General features: G+C 42.7%; 1 protein-coding gene across 1 annotated transcript in view; it reads right to left on the bottom strand.

Annotated features, from left to right (window-relative positions):
- The window catches only part of LOC134456121 (contactin-associated protein-like 2), a 229,035-nt gene that overhangs the window by 21,052 nt on the left and 183,108 nt on the right, over window positions 1–24,875 (bottom strand). Inside the window, exons 16-17 of the mRNA XM_063207554.1 lie at window positions 9,814–9,984; window positions 4,921–5,139 (exon numbers count right to left, since the gene is read on the bottom strand). Coding sequence (XP_063063624.1) covers window positions 4,921–5,139; window positions 9,814–9,984 — 390 coding nt within the window. The remainder of the gene's footprint in view (window positions 1–4,920; window positions 5,140–9,813; window positions 9,985–24,875) is intronic.

The following is a 24,875-nucleotide window of genomic DNA, read 5'->3' as shown; positions in this document are numbered from 1 at the left end:
CTGGTCAACTGTGGTAATACAAGGATAGTTTAAAATGACAGACAGACAGACAGACAGACAGACAGGTCCATGCACATATACAATACAAATCTTTAGTTCATCATCTTCTGTCTCAACATTTGTCAGCTGTTAAACCCTTTAATGCATGGCGTTATACCTTTGTCGTTACCAGAGTTACCATAGTGTATTACTAAAGACCCTGTGTTATGTAGTGTGGCACTATGACAGAACCTTTTTGATGACAATAACAGTGTTCCACTGGTTGAACGGTGTGCATGAAAGGGCCACATGTAACTAATTCAAACTTTCCATGCACAACCTACCATCTTGTATTGGGGTAGTGGACTGCTCATCAACACTATCCCTAGGCTGCTGGCTTGTGTGGGCATCTGCACTGGTGCTGGTACTGGCTGTAGCTGACTCTGACTCTTTTTTTTTCTTGATAAAGAAGCTCTCAATATCGTTTCTTCTCTTCATCTTAATGTCACTCACTGGAGGAAATGTAATCAAATCAATGCAACCAATTAATCATTCAATCAACTCACTTCTAAGCATAGTAACTGGCTACAATATCAGAGGGATTATTGTCGAATTGGCAGAGTACACATGTTGTGTTCATGAGTTTTGTGTTCGTGGTTGTGGTTCCCCTTAGAGTAACAACTTTGACTTCATTCAACAATGTCAGAATACAAAAAAACCCTATATTATTGATGTTGACAGTGTCAGATGTCAAAGCAGTGGCATATGGTTTTAACAAAGAAATTACATGACGTGAATTTCAAGTCTGAGGCGCCGTCGGCCTGCAAGTCTGTATTTTCACTGATGTGAACTTGCTTACTCTAAAGAGGCAGAGGTGCTCTTTACTATGACTTACTCCGACTTTATTTAAGTTTGATTTAAACTCCAAGAAAAGTCAAGACAATCGAAGAAGCAAAGGAGAAGCTTCTCACTGAGAGAAGGCATCACAACAATCATAGTCCAGCTTAGCATTAGTTCATTTCACATGCTAGGTTTCGAGCTAGGTACTGACGTCTGCCTACCGATCCTGACTGTAGATAACAACCGACTACCCTTTCCAATGTGTGGCCAATGGGCCAATGCTATCCATGCCATGTCCCTATCCAAACGGTTTCATATTAACTATCCTGTTATCAACAAAAAAATAAACTGACGTGCACGTTAGGATTGTGCTGTGCTACTAACTTGGTTTGCAGCTGCCACAACACTAACTTGCTCTCATTTAGTCATGTTGTTGTTTCGTGTAGCTATCTCGTATTTTGGCTCTTCCTGGCTGCTAATACTTGCATAAAGTTTTCAAAATTAGGTTTTCCAACACATTCAGACAATCAACAAATCATTAAATTGCCATACCTTATTGTCCAAATTAGACTGTCCAGGCAGTGGATGCGGTCTCTCGTGAAGGAACTGCAGTGCTCCTCAGCATCGCTGGTGCGGGGTTGCCAGATCTTTCACGATAAATAAGCGACTATAGGGGCAGCAGGCGACACGCAGTGGTCATCTCGTGTAAGCCTACTGATCAGAAATCAGCCTTGTGCAGCATCAGTCCAACGACTGTCGTGTTAGTTAAAGTGTAAAACTGACCCTAGATCTGTCAGCCAGCGATCACCATGGATTGACAGTTTTCTCTTGTTTGTTGTTGGGTTGACGAACTTGAATGATTACCTGATAATTACCTATTATTGGTCTTATACTGTTGTTATTATTGTATATTTATTTATTTATTTTTTTAAATATATTTTTTTATTAATTACTTGTCGAATCAAGGGTGGCCAGTAGGGTGGACAATAGCGTCCCAGGGGTGGCCCTGGCCACCCCCTGCCCCCCCCTAGAATCGCCAGTGAATTGCTCCGAATACGCTGAATTTGGGGCAACTCTGAACTGGCCTCACCCCGGATTGCGCAATCCCTCGTTAACAAAGTTGCGCGCATGCGCCATGTTGCTCGTTCTGTGAATGCAACCTGGTAATATTGTATTAAACGTTTTTATACACTTAATAGAAGTATGTATGGTGTGCCCTCATTTCCTGATATTTTTAAAATATTTTCTACGTGTGATTATCATTTCTTTACTCTGGACGCTTTGGCATAACGCCCACTGAAATATACAATGGTGAGGCGAACAGTAGCCTGGCCGCAGACTCCTTCTGGTGTTGAGTCTTGCTGGACAGTTACGTCATAGCGAATCTGAAGTTCACAATACAGTCAGTCGGTGTTGTTGGCTAGCTTGTTCACGTTGACTGCTACAAGTGGATTTCATAACGAAACTAAGAGCATTCTCAAAGTTGGATTTCCAAGGGGAAAATATGTGATAAAGAATGGAGGACCGACAGAGCTGAAGGGTTTTCTACTCAGGTGACCGGTCAGAATAACTACCCGATCATTTCAAAGTGAGTGGTACAACACTGCAGAAAATATTGTTGTTTCCCCTGTGTCTTGTTTGCAACCGGCGAGAATGTGTGGAAGACCATTCGCATGGGATTTTACGACTTAACAATTTACTAAGGACTAAGGAGCCTCACGAAACACAAATCCTCGCGGCTACTCATATTCAATGCCAAATTGCTTTGGACGTTTGGGGCGACGTTTGGGGCTTTGGATGAACAGCACCGGCTAAAGTAACGTTAGCATGCACAACAAGTGAAGGAAAAGAGCGGCGCATGGACCTGATGCACGAGTTCAGGTAGGACCAATTTCCTATGTGTGTGAAGCCTGTGTTTGTGAGACCCGTGGGGAGGGAGAGAATCCGCCGTGATTCTTGTCCAGTGTGGTAGCTTTTTTTCCTGGTGAACCAGAAGCTATGTGTTGACGCCCAGGGCGGGGGCTGGGCTACACAAACAGGCTACTGGTTCACCAGGAAAGTAGCTTGTGTGATGGGCACCGGATTCTCATGTGCCCGGTAACTGTTTGTAAAGTTGAGTACAGGGTACCGTTGAGGTAAATCAAATATACCCGTGTAACTACAAGACTCTGATTTAATTCCAAGGTGTAGGCATAACAGAAATGACAGTCCCAAAATATTTGGTGACCATATCGAAGCGTAATATCTGTTTACGTTGACATTCGCTTCCTGCCACACCTTTGTCCCATCGCTTGCCGTAGCCTCGTACAAGTAGATGTAGGCCTACATTTGCACGAGAATCCAGTTCGTATCACGAAAGCTATCACACCGGTTTGTTCGCCGTGGTGCTCAGTGGTCTATATGACACCATGTTTTGAATCCTGTGTGTCTTGAGCATCCGCCGTGATGCTCAGTCTACATTGCTGCTGCTGTGTGGTTTATGTGAGATCACTGTTTGAATCCTGTGTGTGTGTGTGTGAGAGAGCAGTGGGCTGTGAAGGAGCTTACACTCTCCACTACTCTCCCCTCACCTACCCTCCTCTTCTCCCCTCCTTTTCTCCTCTCCTCTCCTCTCCTCTCCTTTCCTCTCCCCCTCTCCTCTCTTCTCTCCTTTCCTCTCCCCCTCTCCTCTCTTTTCCCATCTCCTCTCCTCTTCTCTCTTCTCCTCTCCCTCTCCTCTCCTCTCCTTGAGCTCCTCTCCTCCTCCTCTCCACTCCTCCTCCTTTCTCCTCTCATCTCTTCTCCTCTCTCTTCTCCTCCCCTCTCCTCCTCTCTCATCTCCTCTCTCCTCTTCTCTTCTCTCCTCCTCTCCTCTCCCCTCCCCTTCTCTCCTCTCCTCTCCTCTCCTCTCCTCTCCACTACTCTCCTCTCCTCTGCTGTCCACATTGGTGCTGTGTGGTTTATGTGAGACCACTGTTTGAATCCTGTGTGTGTGTGTGTGTGTGTGTGTGTGTGTGTGTGTGTGTGTGTGTGTGTGTGTGTGTGTGTGTGTGTGAGAGAGAGAGAGAGAGAGAACTAATAGCATTTTCTCTGCGGAAATGCAGTAAGCTTATGTCAAAATATGTAGGCCTACCTTATGTTAAGAAAGCTGCTATGACATATGGAACTTGTCGGTAGGCCTATTTGGCAATTATTTATTTGAAAATCGGATATTGAAAAAGTTGCCTCACCAGCCATAAATCCCAGCGCACGTTACTGGTGTGTGTGTGTGTGTGTGTGTGTGTGTGTGTGTGTGTGTGTGTGTGTGTGTGTAATCCCTGTGTGATCTATGGTGGCTGCTATCCCTTATGTGACACTTGACCCTGCTATGCTGCAGCTCTGTCTGGTGAAGGACAGCACAAGGCCTTTACCACTCCACTGCACACACTTAGCTATTGGCCACGACACACAGGGACAAGCAGAGTATCACATAGAGGAAAGCTGCTGGAGAGAGAGAGAGAGAGAGAGAGAGAGAGAGAGAGAGAGAGAGAGAGAGAGAGAGAGAGAGCGTGCAAGAGAGAGAGAGAGAGAGCGCAAGAGAGAGAGAGAGAGAGAGAGAGAGAGAGCGAGCGCAAGAGAGAGAGGCAGAAAATGAAGGGAGGGCAGGGAGGGACAAACATGGGGAAAGCCTTTCAGGACACACAAGGAAAGTGAAAGCAAGGGGGAGGAAGAGTCTGAGTGTGAGATATAGCAGGTATCAGTGAGAAAAGATCCTCTCTGCTTTTGATTCCCAAATCCATTCATATATTTGATATATATTTCTTAGTGCAGGTCTTAAGTACGCTGATGCCAATGAAAGACGACTGGTGAGTAGGCGAGCAAGCGAGAAGCTGTAATGTGTGTGTAAGCCGCTATCGACCAGCTGTGTGTCGGTTTGTGAGGGCCTGTGTGTGTGTGGGTTTGTGAGGGCCTGGTCCTGACCATCCCATAATACTGAGGCAATCCTTGACCGGAAGTACGTGGATGGTCTCGCGAGGCTAGGTTTATGAGGGCCTGTGTGTGTGTGTGTGTGTGTGTGTGTGTGTGTGTGTGTGTGTGTGTGTGTGTGTGTGTGTGTGTGTGTGTTGCTTCTCCCATCCTTACCCACATAGAGTTGGCTGTAGAGCTCCAGGCGTGTGTGTCCCTGTGCTGGGGCTGCTCTGACCTCCCTGTACAGCTGGTCCAGTTGCAGCACGGCCTCCTTCACGTTCCTCTCAGCTGATACCTGGTGCCACTGGTCATCGTTGAGCAGAGTTGGGGACTCTACACTCAGCTCCACCGGCCCGTTACCCACATCAAAGGAGAAGGAGACTACTGTAGAAGCTGTGAAGAGAGAGAGAGAGAGAGAGAGAGAGAGAGAGAGAGAGAGAGAGAGAGAGAGAAGGAGAGAGAAATAAATAAGGAGAGGGAGGACAACACATGAAGCATGAAATAAAACAGTGACTTAGGGCCCCCGCACGACACCACTGCGGGGCACTTTCGCTTCCGACACAATTCTGAAACCCAAACTCAATTTCACACCAATATAGCATTAATAGTCAATGGGCGGCTCCAACAAAATAGAACTCGCCTCTAATCGCTTGCCGACATCTGCAAATGTCCACGGACATCGGCACCGCTGTGCGGGGTTGTATTGACAACAATGGAATCGAACTTTGGCGGAGCAGTGCTCAGCACTTTGTCGGAGCCGATGTGCGGGAGGCCCTAAGCCAGCCTTGATGAAGTTGTCCTGAACACTGATTGTGCTACTTCGTCAGTACCTCATTAGCAGTTAGGTCAAGCCTTTCACATTTCCCATAAGACTTCAAGTGCACCAAACAAAAGACCCACACACATACTATACACGCACGCACACACGCACGCACGCACGCACGCACGCACGCACGCACGCACGCACGCACACACACACACAGATTGATTGACCGACTGACTTTACAAAGAGCCTAATGATGGCAGTGAATGCAAATGATCAACTTTGATGTGTTCTACTAATTAAGACACAATCAAGTGGACTTGACACAGATTAGATTTGAAACGAATGATCGTCAGCGGAGAAAAAATAAATGAAGGATGTTTTTATTCATTTATTTTATTAAAACTGTTCGATTTCAAGGCTGACACTGCACACTCCAGCATTCACTCACGCACGCACGCCCGCACGCACGCCCGCACGCACGCACGCACGGAGGCACAGACGCAATCCTGCAACTGTAGACAATGTCATTGTGGTGGTGAAACTGCTTTGCTAATTGCTCTGACATGTTGTTTCCTTGTTCGTTCACCAGATAAAGCTGATTTAGGGAACTTCTGGAACATAACAAGAAACTGTTACCCCAAAATCAAACAGCAAGTTCATCTAAATTGTGCAACTTTTCGCAAACCACTTTTTACTCTCCCAGTAAATATATAAATAAGTAAGAAAAAAGTGAACATAAGCCTAAAGCAAGAACCAATTAAATCCTTCTTCACTGTCAACACTTTGGTGGGGGAGTAGAAGAGGTTTGATTGCATCTCCATATTTTGATTTTTTTTCATTTGTTCACTGATTCCCACACATGTTTTAATGAATCCCAGAAATTATTCACACCTACAGCAGAGGACCAAAGAAGCTGCCCACGCACGCACGCACGCACGCACGCACGCACGCACGCACGCACGCACGCACGCACGCACGCACGCACGCACGCACGCACGCACGCACGCACGCACGCACGCCACTTCCAGTTTTTTTATTTTGGTTAATTCTCTCTCTCTCTCTCTCTCTCTCTCTCTCTGAAGATACTATGACACTGCCAGATGAAACTTTCATTTGTTTGCAGTGCCTCGTCACTTTTTGGGAGCAACTATTGTAAGTTATAACAAGACTTGCACACACTCATACACACTGCTTTGAACGAATGTGACTGCTTAACCACGAAAAGTGAGATGTGTGGTGTGTGTGTGGGGGGGGGGTGGGTGGTGGTAGAAAGGGAGACAAACACGCACGCTCGCACACACGCTCGCACACACGCTCGCACACACACTCGCGCACACACACACACACAGACACACACACACACACACACACACACACACACACACACACACACACACACACACACACACACACACACACACACACACACACACACACACACAAGCTGCTGGAGTTGTCCATGGCGCGTGTGGCAGTTGTAGGTTTGTCTGCTCTGCCGGGTAAGTAGTCCAACGGGCTGACTAGTGTCATCCTTTCAGTATACAGCAGACAGTGTTGAGGTGGTGGGAAAGGATGGAGGAGAGGAGAAAGGTTGGTGCAGTGCCGGGTCTGAATGGAGCATGAGGAAGAGCATAGGTAGAGGGGTTGACAGAGGCTGGAGGAGAAGATACAGTAGGCTGAGGTGCCGTTTCCACGTAGCTGGATATTTTTATATGTGGATATTTTTTTCTCCTGCTTGTATTGGTTTTGCATTGGTTTTGGCCTTCCGTTTCCACGTAGCAGATATTTAAAAATCCAGGTGCAGGAGAAAAAAATATCCTGTTTAGGGGTCTGAAACGCATTTGTTACAATTTTTTATCCACATGTTGCGTTCACACCTAGCAGGAGAAAAAAATACCCTGCTAAAAAAATACGTGGAAACAGTACCTGAGTGGGAGATAAATGATGAGGTGTAAGATTGAATTATAGATGGAAGGTGGTCTGAGGAGAGAAAGGCTTTTTTGGATGGGAGTGAGGGAGACCAGTAGAGCTGGAGCAGAGAGGGTGGGGGAGAGGGTGGTGGTGGTACAGGGTGAAGTGGAGAGAGCAAGTGGAAGTGGTGGGTTGGGGCAGAAGAGAAGATGGAAGTGGTAGACAAATAGAAGGGAGATGATGAAAGTGCCCCCTCGCAGAGAAATTTTTTCACTTCATTTTCTGTTTTGTTCTGGGACGAACACTCTTTTTTTTCTCTCTCTCTCTCTCTCTCTCTCTCTCTCTCTCTCTCTCTCTCTCTCTCTCTCTCTCTCTCTCTCTCTCTCTCTCTCTCTCTCTCTCTCTCTCTCTCTCTCTCTCGTGTTAATATGTGTGTATGTGTATATTTGCCTGCATGTGTGTCTTTGTTTGTCTGTGTCTTTGTATGATTTTGCACCTGTGCACGATGCCTCTACATGCCAGCTTTTATGTCTGTGATGGCTTGTGTGTGCCCAGGTTTGTATCTGTATGAGGATTGTGGCACGAGGATGTGTGTGTGTTTGAGGGCTATTGTGTATATATGAGGGTTTTTGAGGGCATGTTTGTGTGGATATTTTATGTGTCGTGCGAAAGATTAAATTCCAAAGCAGGGGATATTCTCTGTCTGTCTCCTCTCTCTTTCTCCCTCTATTTGTCTTTAAAGGGACAGTTTGGTCAATTTCAACATGCAGTTGTATTGCTTACGCTACCCTTGACTTGTCAGTACCTGGTGATGCCACATTTTTCGGTTCAGCCCTTTTCGAGATATGAGCAATTCTAATGGGGGCAGCGTTTGTTTACATTTAAAAAAAATGAAACTTAGGCCAACTCCAAATATTTTCCCAAAAGGTACTGCTGTTTGCTAGTTGTCTGCTGATGTTTTATAACCTTTTGGATGTTTTTGGGAATAAATAAAAATGTTTTTTTGAAATGTAAACAAAGAGCTGCCCCCATTACAATGACCAGGATCTCGGAAACGGCTGAAGAAGAAGAAAAAAAAATCTGAGGTACTGACAAGTCCAGGGTAGTGTGAGCATTACAACTGCATGTTGACATTGACCAAACTGTCCCTTTAAGTGTGTGTGTGTGTGTGTGTGTGTGTGTGTGTGTGTGTGTGTGTGTTTCCACCAAACCTCAAACGCCACATTGACTTTCAGCACCACGGACAGTGAAAAAGCACAAGGCTTTCCAGTGGTCATTTGTTATTGTGAGCAAGCCATCAAGAAATGGAATGCAATACATGGTACATTTGTGTTGGCCTACTTGCATTTCCAAACAGTTAACATTTAGTCTTTTCAGGGGATATAACAAATTGTGAGTTAAACTGTACTTTGTATGGGAACCTCAAACAATGCACCTGCATTGGCCCTGTAGAAAGAACCAAAACAAGGGACATGATTGTGAATTACTGTCTTTTAAGGGGACATACCTACATAGTTGTAAATTAATATTATTATTTTTTTAAATGTAATCGGGTCCCTATATAATTAGCTCCGCTGAGGTGGCTATGTGATCGTCCGGGATGGTTGTGTTTCCGTGCAAGGCTTGCCAATAGGTAAGCAGCGAGACAACGCCACAGCACCTGGCTTTGAGGGGACATGATGTTGACAAACAGTTTCACAAAACATGAATATGCACCTGTGGTCTTTTGAAGTCAGCAGTGTGATCTCTAGCCAACCACGAAAGCAGAGGCAGAAAAGCTGGAGCTTGGAAGCAGAAGTCGCCCCTGCTGCTGAGATGCAGTGTGGGAGTAACCTCACAATCAATCTTCACTTATCTGCCGCTGTTTTCCTCTTTGATGCTCATTAAGAGCCAATTTGGGTGGTGGAATCAATGCAGTATTTTTACAACCATCTTTTGAATACATAGAATTCCAGCTACATTTTGAGAGTGAACATGTTCATATGTTATATGAGGCACTTATACATGAGGCATTTATACTGTACATGAGGCACTTATACACAAGGCACTTATACAGTAGATTCAGTATTTGTTTGCTCATGAATTTCATCACAATCATTACAGTTCACAGTATTGCTTTGCCTTTGTAAAGTGAGGGAGGAGAGGTGAGAGGAGGAGAGGAGCTAATGAAGAAGTGAAGAGAGGAGAAGGAGAAGGAGAGGAGGATGAGGGGATGCGTGAGGTGGAGAAGAGGGAGGAATTCGGAAGGTGTAAATGAGAGAAAGAAGGACAAGAAGAGAGCTTGTAAGGCAGCTACGACAGGTGGAGAGTGCACACGTACAGTGTATGTGTTGGTGTGTGTGATAAACAAAGGCATAGCTAGGTGACTGAAAATGGCTGTTGGCACTCACACTTCAGTTCCAGGCGTATGAAGTCAGAGTTGCCGAGGTTCTCGAGGAAGACTCCGTGGGGGGCGGAGGTCTTGAAGTAGAAGGAGATGTCAGCACTCGTCTCCCCCTGGAAGGTGGAGAAGTGCAGGTAGGACGAGGGCGTGCTAAAGGAGGCAGCGTTCCAGTAATTACCTGTGGAGAAAGACAACACAACATGCACACACACACATGCACACACACATGCACACACGCACCCGCGCACGCATTCACACAAACACACACACACACACATACACGCGCGCATGCACACGCGCACACACACACACACACACACACACACACACACACACACACACACACACAGAAATATATAAATACATGACAAAAAACACCACACAAAAAGTTCAGTTAGTTCTCCGACAGTTCTCTGGAGACAACAACAGATATGAGAGATAGCTTCGGGAGCCATGACTCATAACTCTTCTGCTCCAACTAAAAAAAAAAGAAAAACAGTTTGATACGTTGGGGAAAAAGTAAGAGGAAAAAAAAACCTTGAGAGCTTACAGAGTCTTCTGACAGACACACAAAAATTGAATCGACAAAAGTTATAAAATGGGCAATTTGATTCTACCTTTTAGTGCCATCTCTGAGTATCTGTCTGGTAAGGGACATTGGGAATGTGAGTCTAGCAGAGGGACTCTCTTGTGACCCACCTATCCACTGACCATTTACTCCATTCAACTCACTGAATAGCCACACGACCTGCTATAAGGCTTAAAGACTGGGGGCTATGGGAGTGAGAGAGAGAGAGAGAGATGGAGAGAGAAAGAGAAATAGCAAAAGAAAGAGAAAGAGAGAGAGAGAAATCGACAAAGAGGAAAACAGAGGGAGAAAGACAGAAATTGAGAGTGATGTAGGAAGAGAGTGAGGTAAAGAGGTAGTGAAAAGAAAGAGAGAATGACAGAGGGAGACAGAAAGAGAGGGATTGAGGAAGAGAAGGATGCTGAAGAGAGAAAACTTTCAGAGAGTGAATGTGTGTGATTACATTTCTCTGTAGACATTTGCAATGAAAACATGTCCTTCACCTGCATAATTAAAGGATAGCATTGGCGTTGTCATCATCTGCCTTTTGATTAATGTAGGGACTGGTGTTAAACTTTAAGAGTGTACTGTCACACCGGTGTGACGGGAATGTTCGGGCAGTGAAAGTTCTATAGAATTCTGGGCGTCATTCAATACAATTTGGAATTTTTGAATCCTGTATTGTTATAGAACACATTATTTTTATAGAATGTTCAAAAACCCACACTCTTAAAGGCTAAGGGTTGAGCTTTAATGATGGGATTCAGCTCACTTCACACATACACGGGAGGAACTTTACGAGGAAGGGGATGTGGTTCAGGACTCATATGGGGACATACACAGGAGAGGAGCTAAGCAGGAGACGAGCGAGGATGGGGAGACTATAGTGAGCTTATCAGAGAGGCCCAGGAGTTTGTAGACACTGTTTATCTACTCCACAGGACTGCTGAGGCTTCAGCTCACTTCACACACACACACACACACACACACACACACACACACACACACACACACACACACACACACACACACACACACACACACACACACACACACACACACACACACACACACACACACACAAAACACGGATGCTCACATCTGCATGAGCGAACAGGCTTATTCCAACCCCCTGTTGTGACAAGATAATTTGTTTTTGCATATTGTCTCTTATACACAATTATTCCCCCACGTCATATGAGCTGTTTGCTTTTGGTGTTGTGAAGTGATGATGAATAAACAGAGGAATTATATCAAGCAAACAGTTAATGTTTTAAAGGACATTTCAGCTACGTAAATGTACAGCCATATGATCATATTTACACAGCGCTTTACTTATAATTCAGGTCTTAGAGGCAATACAGGTTATACAGGTCTTAAATCATGCCATCTCATTTAAACACTAAGAGAGAGAGGAGGACCGACTGTATATGTTGAATTAACACGGCAAAATGGGACTGTGTATGTAATCCAGATATCCTGTTTTGAACAAAATGCCAACAGTTCTCTGGACCTGGTTCAGCTCCATGCCATAAATGAGTCTGATTACTTATTAATAATATTACATCTACACTGTAACTTATCTTCTAGTGTTGTCAACAATAACATCCCATTCATTTTCAATGGGGTTTTATGTATGGTGAGTTAGAATGTCCATACCGCCAAAGCACCTAATTGTGGCATGGATATCTAAGGGTATATTGAAGAGTGAAGTGTGGGTCACCAGACCAAACAAACAAAAACAGCTGTGAGCAAAGCATTAAGGATATCTGGGCTTCCATAACTCCCATGCAATGCCCTGCCATTGACTTCAATGTTAAATGCAGCATTCCAGTTACAGCTTATAACCAAGTTTTGAACATTGAAATGTAATTTAGAAGGTACCAAATGCCAACTGTTTTGATGTAAATGGGAAAAAAGAAAGACATTTGGATTACAACACTACAAAACTGTTTTGCGTAATAATTTGGAACAGATCATTACAAGTTTTTTATTATTTTAAAAAATACTGTTATGTTTGGAAGGTTCATTCAAACACTTTTTAATTGTACTCTAATGGCTAATGACTTGAGAATTATGACGACTGTCATTTATATTGATTATTTGGGGAAATGTCACTTGCGTAATAATGTGGAATGCGTGTACACTCGCCTCCAAAAGAGTTGTCGCCTATCCATCTGTTTGGAATAACAGCTAATAACCTGACTTTCAATTAATCACTTGGCTTCAGAAGTCACTCATATGAAAGCTACAACCCTCCCGAATGAAAATGTATGCACAAAAATAAATTTCATGCACCAAAGACAGATTGACCCTTTATTGAACACAGACAGGGCAGATTTTCACAAGACAAAAGTTTTGTCGCCTATGGAACATAATGTGAAAATGAGCAGATAAGTCACTTCAAAACACATTGGGTGTCATACTTAATCACTGAATCACTCTCACCTCTCCAGAAAATCGACTTTGGCCTTAGGTGTATGTTTAGGGTCATTGTAATCATGGAAAGCAACACAATGAAAATCAATGGAGTTCAATGAGAGATGGTGACATATTCGCTATTCGTAGAGCAATACATGTTTAACTTCATGATTTAATCAATGACAAAAGCCCTCAAACACCTGCAGCATGCATGCAGCTCCTCATAAAAGCTGTATCTGTACCATGTTTCACTTTAGGCACCATTTCTCTTTTTTCATATTCTTCATCTCCAACACCATATAGTTCTGATGCTATCAGTTCTAAAATGGTTGATCTTGGGATCTTGATTTCAGAGTATGAGTCCCATTAGCCTTCATTTTTGTCAGAATTAGGCCTGACATACTCTTGGCTGGCTTTTTTGAGACAGGACAGTGGGAGAGACTTCTTTGGTGTTAAATGTGAAGAATTTGGAAAAAAATACATGGTGCCTAAAGTCAAACATGGGAGGGATACAGCTCTTATGTGGAGCTGCATGCATGCTGCTGGTGTGTGAGGGCTTTTATCATTGATTACATCATGAAGTTAAAAATGTATTGCTCTACGAATAGCAAATATGTCACCATCTCTCATTGAACTCCATTGATTTTCATTGTGTTGCTTTCCATGATTACAATGACCCTAAACATACACCTAAGGCCAAAGTTGATTTTCTGGAGAGGTGTGAGTGAACCAGTGATTAAGTATGACACCCGATCTGCGTATTTGAAGTGTTTTGAAGTGACTTATCTGCTCATTTTCACATTATGTTCGATAGGCAACAAAACTTTTGTCTTGTCAAAATCTGCCCTGTCTGTGTTCATTAAAGGGTCAATCTTTCTTTGGTGCATGAAATTTATTTTTGTACATACATTTTCATTCGAGAGGGTTGTAGCTTTCATATGAGTGACTTCTGAAGCCAAGTGATTAATTGAAAGTCAGGTTATTAGCTGTTATTCCAAACAGATGGGTAGGCGACAACTCTTTTGGAGGCGAGTGTAGTATGCTCCTATATGTCAAGACCTTGCAGCAAAGCCACGTGTTGACTTACCCAGGCTATGCCCTCCTAGTGACGCACCACCTTCTGTGTTGCTTCTAGTCAGACCAAGAGCAATGTAAATATAATTTCTGATCTCCCGAAAAATCGGGAACTCCACCCACTTTGTCGGACACCAGTCAACCAGTAGCAAACCTAGGGAGGCGGGTCAACCATGCCGTTTGGGAAACATTAATTGTTATGCTCTTGGTCAGACCAAGTCTCGAAGAGATTTGAAAGTCGATGATAATCAGGATAGTGTTGACTACACCGTAAAAAATAGCTGTTAATTTAGGGTAATTCTGCAACAGCATTCTACTGTTTTTCGAAAAAAAAACAGAAAACTACTGTAAAAATATTACTTTGAGTCACGAATTGAGCGTAAACAGTAAGTACTGCACAATAGCAGCATTGGCCGTTGTGGAAGCAACCAAGATATTTTAGGCAGCACCATTGAAACCCATTCATCCTCCACTTGTCCGTGATCGCCATCAAGCTGCAATAGCCTACCACCTGAAGAACTTAAGTCATTCTCACTGGTTAAAGATTCTCTGATACTAACAAGCATTAAACAATTTCTAAGGAAACTACAATACTTAAAAAGTGTTTGATGCAGCACATTATGATGATTTTCATCACTATGATTTTGATATGAAAGTGTAAATGGCTGAAACATTTTAAGAATTTGAACACTCTTGCAACAAGCAGCCCCATCTAAACCAATCTGCTAATCAGTGCCTGGCCTCACCTGAGTAGGGCTGTTATGCCATTATTCAATTACGGCCTTCACCTGCCAAGGGCCTGATGACTCTGGTCACATGGTACTCTTGCACCTGTATATAAATCTGGACTATCAACACTTCAGTGGGCTGCATGGCACAGCATAGCACTTGCTTGCCTACAAGCTTGCTTACTTTCCTCTTTGTGAAAGCTTGCTTTGTGGCACTTGCTGTATGTGGCATCATTTGTGGCATTGTTGCATATAATGTGCCTGCTGCAAATTAGGCATTGCTTTGAGAGCTAGCTTGTAGTGCTGCTTGTTTGCTGTGCTACTTGGTGCAAATTACATTTTTAAAGACTGACCAATGCTATATTCATCATTGGCTCATCAAGAGATGCGGTAAAAAGCCCACCTCGCACACTATCATTGTAACATAGCACTGCGTACTCTAAAATTGTATTCATGCCCACCAGTGGCGTGGAACAGGGGGGGAAACCCCTGACTCATTCTTAGGGCCCAGCCCACCTGGGGGGCCCACCAGGGGCCCCCCTAAGGAAAATGTTCTTCTTCTTTCGTTTTTTAAAACATTGTTTTTTATTTTTTTTAAATAATGTCAATACATGTTGGTAATCTATGTAATTCCAATGTTCTCTGGAAATACATCTATTAAATTGGACATCATAGCCTGAAAATAGGCTATAATCTATATCAGACACCCCCATTATTAGTACGCATTGGTTTAGCTCGCCCTCTCGCTGACTTTTGATTGTACAATATGCGGAATCAACACTCACTCGCTTCATGCATTAAACGCAGGAGCCGGTTAACAATGAAAGATGTCTAAAACACCAGGCTTTCACAAAAAGAATAGAAAGGCAAGAGAGATAGGGGAAACAAGATGAAGGAAAGCAACTGCTGTTGATTTCTTGCAAGAAAGGTGAGCCCAAATGTCAAAATTACAGCCTAGGCATAGGCCTACACAGTAGGCTAACTGGTTATCCCATTCCCATTCCGTGTGGCCACTGTGATAGCCGAAGTCAAATACAAAAATACCTAATCTCATTTTGTTGGCTATAATTGTGATATAGAACCCATATTTGTCTTTGATATTCATAACAACAAGTGTCCCAAAAGACCAACATGGTTCAAATATCCAAATGATAGCATCAAATGAAAACGTCACGAATGTGAACAACACGAATGTGAACAACACGAATGTCGCAGCAGGTGCAAATGGTGTGAACTTGAGAGAAGGTAAGCCTATTTTAGCTAATATCCTAGTCTTCAGGAAAAGCAGTTTCTCAACCGGGTGCAATGCTGGCCGCCCTGGTCATCAAATTTACAGATTGATTCCGTCCTCGTAACGATATATTATCGACGTCATGTTCATCAGTTGCCAATGTCAAAGTGGAGGCGCGAACAGCTCTCAGTCATGAACTGTCATTTTGCTTTTATTTCCCTGGTCATCTGACAACGCCCCGCCCGTTATAGCTGATGTGTGGTAAATGAATGACGAGATTTTGACGGGGCGCACCCGTCTGCGCTTTGAATGCTGCTGATGCCATTCGAATCTGCGCAAAGCGCAGGAGACGAGCCTGCTGCTGCCTAGCACGAGAAAAGACATAAAGACAGGCAGAGGAGGCTACCTACTCCGTACTGAGCAGGTACTCTCTGCATTGAGAGCTCGTGAAAATTACAGAAATAGTTAGCCTACTGGCCAATTTAAATCTGAAACTATATGCAGAGTAGCCTAATTATAATGATTTCAAAGAAATTACGAGCTTCGGGGTGCCCTGACTTTATAAGGTTGAGAATATCGACATCAAATTCAAACAGCGATACTTTTGTTCTATTTACTCTGCTTTACAGCAGGTTTTAAGCGACATTTCAAAGTCAGCTTCTGCCAGTAAATCGCTGCTGATTCTCTGTTCCTTGCTCTCCCAAACCCCAACTAACCGGGCAAACGTGACGTGCGTGCAGGCCAGTGCAAGTGAACGAATGTGTGCGCGAGCGCATGTGTTTCTGTTCAGCGATGCACATTGAAGAAAGTTCAGTTCAACATATCAATGTCTGTGTCCGTAGTGCACGAAATATTAGGCTAAAAGCATTGTGAAGAGAGATTTACCAGTCCCTCTCCTCCCCCTCACATCATAGTGATGGAGTGATTAAAAGTCATCATATGATGGTCTACTTCTCATAAGGTAATGTGAAAGATTAGGACTAGTTTATAATTTTATTATGTCTGTTCTGTCATATTGAAGATGAGGATGATTCAAGTGAAGGAGAGGAAAGCATAGAGGGGTATCCTGAGGAAGGCATGAAGGATGACGATATCAGGAGGTAGGCGCGCGTGGGGGGTTGTGTGTGTGTTTCAGCATGAGGGCCCCAAATTTGGTGCTACGCGCCTGATGCCCACACTTTCAAAGGACCACCGCAAACCATTATCTCAATAAAGCATAGCGCCATAGTATCATGCTCAAGGCACTCCAGTCATGGTGAACGATGGGAGGGTGGGGTGGTAACATGGCCAGGGTACCACAGTTATGGAGAATGATGGGTGGGGTGGGAAGTTGCCATTGCTATGACCCAGTATTTGCCTGTCATCACACAGTACAATTCAACTTTTTAACTGAAATGTACCGTTATTTTACTTATACTACTGCATAAATATTGTAGAGCACTTTTAGTTTAACAATACTAATACTGTGAACGTTCTGTAGAGTACTGTTATTTAACAGTTCAATTGCTGCTGAAAAAATGTTATATACTGTGATACATTAAACAGCACTTAGCTGCATTTGATGTTTGGTGTGAAATAACATTATTACAGGTAGATATAATTGCCAGTAACTGCCGTTATTTTGCAGGGAAATTTTCTTACAGTGGAGCAACCACCAGATAAACCCCAGAGCGGTAAAAAAAAAAAACAAGAAGGCTCTGTCTCTTGCAGATGTGACGGCAGCAGTGCCACATCGTCAAGGGCCAAATATGTGACAGTGTTATAAGGTCCAGTTTTCAATAAAATCTGTTCAGAGGGAAGGAAAGCAAGTTACCATTTGTTGCCTGTTCTTGGGGGTCATTTTGATGTATACGGGAATTATGGCTGCGGTTGGCAATGGGTAGAAATTAGCCAGCATGCCTGCGGAACAAAACCTGCAACCACCTGCCCCATATTGTCACAATTACCTAGCATTTATTTCCACCAGGTATTTCCAACAAGTAATACAGAACTTCCATCAGTGTTACTGTATTATACACCGCATTTCACATTATTACGCAAATGACATTTTATGCCGTTTTCCTAAATAATCAATAGAAATGACAGTCGTCATAATTTTCAAGTAATCGGCCATTAGAGTACAATTAAAAAGTTTTTGAATTAACCTTCCAATGATAATGGTATTTTTAAAAATAACAAAAAACTTAAAATGCCCAAAATGCTCTGTTCCAAATTATTACGCAAAACAGTTTTGTAGTGTTGTAATACAAATTTCTTTCTTTTTTTCCCATTTACATCAAAACAGTTGGCATTTGGTACCTTCTAATTTACATTTCGATGTTCAAAACTTGGTCGTAAGCTGTAACTGGAATGCTGCGTTTAACATTGAAGTCAATGGCAGGGCATTGCATGGGAGTTATGGAAGCCTAGATATCCTTGATGCTTTGCTCTCAGCTGTTTTTGTTTGTTTGGTCTGGTGACCCACACTTCACTCTTCAATATACCCGTAGATTTCCATGCCACGTGTAGGTGCTTTGGAGGTGATGACATTCTAACTCACCAGACATAGCATCCCATTCATTTTCAATGGGGTTTTATGTCTGGTGCGTTAGAATGTCATCACCTCAAAAGCACCTAAACGTGGCATGGAAATCTACGGGTATATTGAAGAGTGAAGTGTGGGTCACCAGACCAAACAAACAAAAACAGCTGAGAGCAAAGCATCAAGGATATCTGGGCTTCCATAACTCCCATGCAATGCCCTACCATTGACTTCAATGTTAATCGCAGCATTCCAGTTACTAAGACAAAGAGCTTATCACCAAGTATTGGAACATTGAAATGTAATTTAGAAGGTACCAAATTCCAACTGTTTTGAGGTAAATGGGAAAAAAGAAAGAAATTTGGATTACAACACTACAAAACTATTTTGCGTAATAATGTGGAACAGAGCATTTAAAGTTTTTTATTATTTTAAAAAATACCGTTATCATTGGAAGGTTCATTCAAAAACTTTTAAATTGTACTCTAATGGCTGATGACTTGAAAATTATGACGACTGTCATTTGTATTGATTATTTGGGGAAACAGCGAAAAATGTCATTTGCATAATAATGTGGAATGCGGTGTAGAACGGATGTCTTGTTCCACCACATTGCACAGAAAAAAATGAGCTTAAATAATGTGCACCTGGCATTTGAAATACAAACTCATAAACACACACAAACAATAAAATATATTATCCCATTATTAATATTTACAATTCTTAATAGTGCAATCCTTTGGTTTAATAGCTTGTGAGTTATACCAAAACAGTTTACCAAATCTATTAGAGAGCAAGAACAACTGAATGTAATGACTGTGGAACAGCTCTGCCAAGCTCACAGATGCCTGAACTTGGCTCTGTCCTACGTGACTGCTGTGAAAACAAGCCAACATGCATGCACATCGCTCTACAACAACACAAGGCATTTTGGATGACTATCTTATTACATCGCCATTCAGACGGAGACACGCTTCCCTATAGTCCAAGTCTAGCTTTTGTTCGCCAAATGGCGAGATGGATTTGTATACTGCCACCCGTCTGCAGATGCCAACTCATGTACCGTAAATCAAATCTGAGGGAATCTAAAGTGATATGGATGCCATCCACTCCTACTCTCAGTTCCACGATGGTAGAAAATAATATCACAGTACGCCTTAGCTGTGGCTCCTAAAGGCATAGTCTAGCAATCTACTCCAGACTTTCACCAGATCTATACAATTATTTGAAATGACTAATCTCACCTCACCTCTTATTCTCTACTCCACACCACCTCTGTCAGACAGACACACAGTGTCATCTAACCCGGATCAATTCCAGCCAATCAACACCACACCTGGCTCCGGAACCAAAGGAAGAAGAAGGGATTTGATTGGCTGCTAAGATTAATCATCATCAACCCTTGTATTGGAGTCGGGAGAAGTGGGGAACCTTCCCTGAACAGAGTCATACCACCAAGGAAAATTGATTGCAATGAAAAATTAAATCTGCTTATGAATCATTACTGTATGATGCTTGCTTCATCTTGTTTACTAAAGTGGCTCCGACAGAATTAACGGTATTTTTGAATCTTCATTATCATCATTTGCGTCCGCCAGAAATAAATGACAAATGTATGTAAATTAATGTTATATATCGTGCTGTTCCAAGAGCACCATAAATGGGCCATGTTTTTTTTTTTTCTTTTTTTTTTTACAGCAATACAGTATTTAGGAATGGAGATTAATGTGAATTAATCAGATTAAGCATTTCAGTCATTTGGCAGTCTTAGGCATACACGGAGGAAGGCAGAATGCCAGAAAAAGCAACAATAACGCTTCCCTTTCAAAATGTTTCAGAAGTCTCCGTTTCCACAGTCTTTCTCTCCTTACTCTCTGCTGCATTCAAAAGGGGTCTTGTTACATTCCATCTCACTACACTTCACTGACACACTGCTCCACAGGGGCATAGTACCTCTTTAGCTGCAGGTTAAAATTAGGTGCCTTGCAAGGGCATTTCTACCATGGTGCAGGTTACTCCTTCTCCACACCAAAATGCCTGCTAATAATGGTATGGGATTGGAACTTATGACCTACTGATCCCAAGACCGCCCAATAAACTCAACTCTTGAACCATTGGGAAACATTTAGTACAGTACATTGTGGTCTTAAAAAAAAACAGAGGCTCAGTTTCTCCTTTGAGTCCCTATAATTACAAAGTGGATGGAAGCTGCCCTTGTCTGGCTTGCAGGTCGCCCAGTAAACTGTCTAATGACCTGTGTGCTCCGTATAAATGTTTGCTGGAGGGAGTAGGTAACTGTACTTTACTGAACATGATGAAGTATTTTGAGGGGGCAAGGCTATGGGCTCAGCAGAACTGAAAAGCTGAGATGGTGTTCTGTCCCCCAAATACCTTGCAGGTTTGAGCAGGCTACTCTATTCATCTCGTGTTCTGTACCTTTAAATGCCCGTGCCCCACTGGGCATTTGTTTAGGGTTGCCCTGGCAACCGAGCTGTCAAAATCAGTTAATACTACCGTAAACAACTTACCTCCTCCAGTGATTTCCTTCCTGTTATTTCTAATACTCCTAAAGTAATTACCGTCTGTAAGTAATAATCTTAAATTCGTATTTCTTATTCCTCTGATTAACCTAACTTGTGATTTAACTGTTTATTTAAATATCATACACTTTCCTTGATCTCTTACCCATATACCTCCGGTAATCTTCCCTCCCGTAATCGTCCCTTCTTCTCAAGATACAGCAGATCTTTAATGGACTTTAATGGACTTAAATGGACTTTATTTATTGAATACTTTTTGTTTTACACTTTGTTACAGTTAAACCTTTCTTCATTAAACGGAATCGCAACGGCATCCTGACTCGCCCGTTTTCCTCAATGAATGAATGAGTTGGCTGGCTGTTCAAGTAGGCTTCATGACAGATACTGGGGACAGCACAGATGGTTTTAGTGTTTCTTGTCATGACATCCTATTTGTCAAGATAGTCCAGGTGAGTCAAAGGAACAGAGTGAGAGACTGTGAGATGGGAAAGAAAAATGAGAGAAAGAGAGAAAAAGAGAAGACCTATAGACAAAGAGAGGGAGTTATGGATAGAATGAGGGAGGTAGAAAGAGCAGAGAGAGAGAGAGCAGAAAGAGAAGAGAAGAGAAGAGAAGAGAAGAGAAGAGAAGAGAAGAGAAGAGAAGAGAAGAGAAGAGAAGAGAAGAGAAGAGAAGAGAAGAGGAGAGGAGAGAACACAACACAACACAACACAACACAACACAACACAACACAACACAACACAACACAACACAACACAACACAACACAACACAACACAACACAACACAACACAAGAGAGAGGAAGCCGTTAAATAGTGTATTGAGTGTACTGACTGATACAAGCCTTGTGAGTAGAAGGCATCACAATAAACTGAGAATCTAAGTGTATTTCGCTGCATGCTGATCCATAATAGAACAGATGCATTGAACAAAATGAGCATCTGCTGGAGGAAATCAGACAGATTCCATATGAAGAGTTTAAATTAGCAATGCAAACAAACAAGCACGTTTTCTCTGCAGAGTCAATATAAACAGCAGATAGGCCTTTTAATTTCTTTCAAAAAAGCAGGTTCAAAACATACACAAAGTTGCATAATCAATGTTAGTGAATCCCTATTCTCCCCCATACCATGTTAAACAGAGTTAAAACAAATCTTTTCCCTAACTAATATGGGACTAAACTTTAGTTTCTATATAATACAAATTACACAGCAAGCTTTCCTTTGCCACTCTTAAAGGGACACTGTGCAGGAAATGGTCAGAAAATGTAGACCTACTGCAACTATGCTGGTCATTGAAACTGGGCTGCCTATTGCCAAATTTGATCTTAACATGAAAGTTCACTAAGTAATAAACAAATATTTTCTAGTGTGGTCCAAGTACAGTCATTTTTGCAGCTAAAAATGGCTATTTTTGGAAATTCAAAATGGTGGACCATGGAGAAGTTCAAATTTTTCAGTCATAATGAATACTTAGAATTTGATGCTGGTGGTAAGTATTCATGAAAAAGGTAACATTAGTGAATGGGCAGCATGAATTCTGGAAATAAACAACTAAAAATCTCACACTGTCCCTTTAACTCAAGATTGATGTGGTGTCCTGAATGATTTACATCGACTCAGTGTACATCATATAATGCCTGTGAAACTTTGCAAATACATTTTTTTAATTTAATCTGCATTGTTTTTTTAAAAAAAACTGTCTTCAGACAATTCAGCAGAAATGTAAGCAGAGCACTTAGTGTGACGGCAAGTCAGCTGCCATTCCATAATCTGTGGAAGGTTAATCATTATCTGGTGTGTGTGTGTGTGTGTGTGTGTGTGTGTGTGTGTGTGTGTGTGTGTGTGTGTGTGTGTGTGTGTGTGTGTGTGTGTGTGTGTGCGTGTGTATGCGTGTGTGTGTGTGTGTGTGTGTGTGTGTGTGTGTGTGTGTGTGTGTGTGTGTGTGTGTGTGTGTGTGTGTGTGTGTGTGTTCATGTTGAAGTTGAGCTATAAAACCTATGCTTACTGATATGATAATGCTGTGTTGATGTTCATGTACTTACAGCCTGATGATTGGCCTGCACCCCTGACTTTTGCTGTCCATCTGAGTCCCACACTATGTGAGGCGTGTGTAAATGTCCAGGAGGAAACAACAATCCAACTGTACTCTTCAGTGTCCTGCTGCTAAATGAGTGTCTGTATACTCAGGTGAGGTTTTAGAACCATCTCCAAGGACACATCATAATGACATCACAGACAAGTGACCCTATTGGAATAGAGTGTCAGACATCACAGACAAGTGACCCTATTGGAATAGAGTGGTAGACTAACATGATCTGTTCAAGAGACTATCACCCTAAGGTGAATCTGGCTTGAATCTTTTGCTGAGCTTATACCACTTGTAGGGTAGTATAAAGTTGTAGAAGCTCTGGGACATTGTCTCTCCCTGTCTCTCTGTCCCCCTTCTTTTTCTTCTCTCTCTCTCTCTCTCTCTCTCTCTCTCTCTCTCTCTCTCTCTCTCTCTCTCTCTCTCTCTCTCTCTCTCTCTCTCTCTCTCTCTCTGTGGTGTGTGTGTGTGTGTGTGTGTGTGTGTGTGTGTGTGTGTGTGTGTGTGTGTGTGTGTGTGTGTGTGTGTGTGTGTGTGTGTGTGTGTGCTACACATCATAATGACATCACAGACAAGTGACCCTATTGGAATAGAGTGGCAGACTAACTAGGCCTACTGTATCTGTTCAATAAACTATCACCCTAAGGTGAATCTGGCTTCAATCTTTGAGATTACACCACTTGTAGGGTAGTATGGTGTAGAAGCTCTGGGACATTGTCTCTCCCTGTCTCTCTGTCTCTCTGTCTCCCTCCCTCCCTCCCTTGAAGTTCAGCTATAAAACCTATGCTTACTGATATCATAATGCTGTGTTTATGTTCATGTACTTACAGCATGATGATGGGCCTCCATCTCTTTCTGTGTGTGTGTGTGTGTGTGTGTGTGTGTGTGTGTGTGCGTGCGTGCGTGCGTGTGTGTGTGTGTGTGGAGTTTCTGCTTTATGTCTCCAATTGCAACCTTCCACATTTGTCGTTTCAATTTTATTTGCTCTGACAGCATGGTGTCGGTCACGTCATGCAGGTGAATTATCACATTGTGCTAGAGACAAGCAGTGCACGAGGCAGCCAGCCATATGACTAGCAAAACCTGGATGGATGAATGACATTCTCCATAGACTCCAGGCAGATAGCTAAATGCTGCAACTCATATTTCACTCTTAAGAAAACACAAGCCGCTAGCTGGGTCTTTACACACAGTGCTGTCTGTACATGGCCAGTGTATGCAATAGCTTCATTTGTGATGCGTAATGTAATGATTTACTCACAGCAGTGATTCTCAAAGTGTGGTCCAGGGGCCACTGGTGGTCCACAACAGGGCTCAGATGGTCCGCGAGGGGACTTCTACTTTTCCAAGACAAACTAGCAGTAGGCTATAGTTATAACATTAGCTAAACATAACTGAAGTCATATTTTCACCACAATAAGACTTGAAGGCTTGAAATGTGAATAAAAAGTAAGGTGACCAGCATCGAAATTAGCAGTGTCAAATTAGTACTACGTGTCAACTGTCAACTCAGTTGACAGGTGGTCCCCTAACATTTCTAGAGGGACGAAGTGGTCCACGGTCTGAACATGTTTGAGAAACACTGACTTACAGCAAAGAAGTGCCTCTCAGAGAACAAGGCAGTCAGTTAAACTGCTAAAACAGAAAATTTCATTTTCAGAGAAGCATGCAGGACTCCGACTGGGTCTTCACACATAGACAGAAAGCTTTTGACTAAAGTGACCTTGATACATGATAATTTCAACACAGACACAAAGCAGAGAGTAAACGGCCGTGAAAAACATTTTGCTCAAAAACGCAAGTCATTGTTTGATCCTATACGTATCTAATACTACACACCCTTGGTTTCAGACACAGCGGTTTGGCTGAATGAAAGTGAGGAGATCTTTACTCCGGGC

This window comes from Engraulis encrasicolus, chromosome 9, assembly GCF_034702125.1.
Source record: "Engraulis encrasicolus isolate BLACKSEA-1 chromosome 9, IST_EnEncr_1.0, whole genome shotgun sequence".
NCBI classification, from domain to species: domain Eukaryota; kingdom Metazoa; phylum Chordata; class Actinopteri; order Clupeiformes; family Engraulidae; genus Engraulis; species Engraulis encrasicolus.
This window is presented reverse-complemented; position numbering and strand designations above follow the sequence as displayed.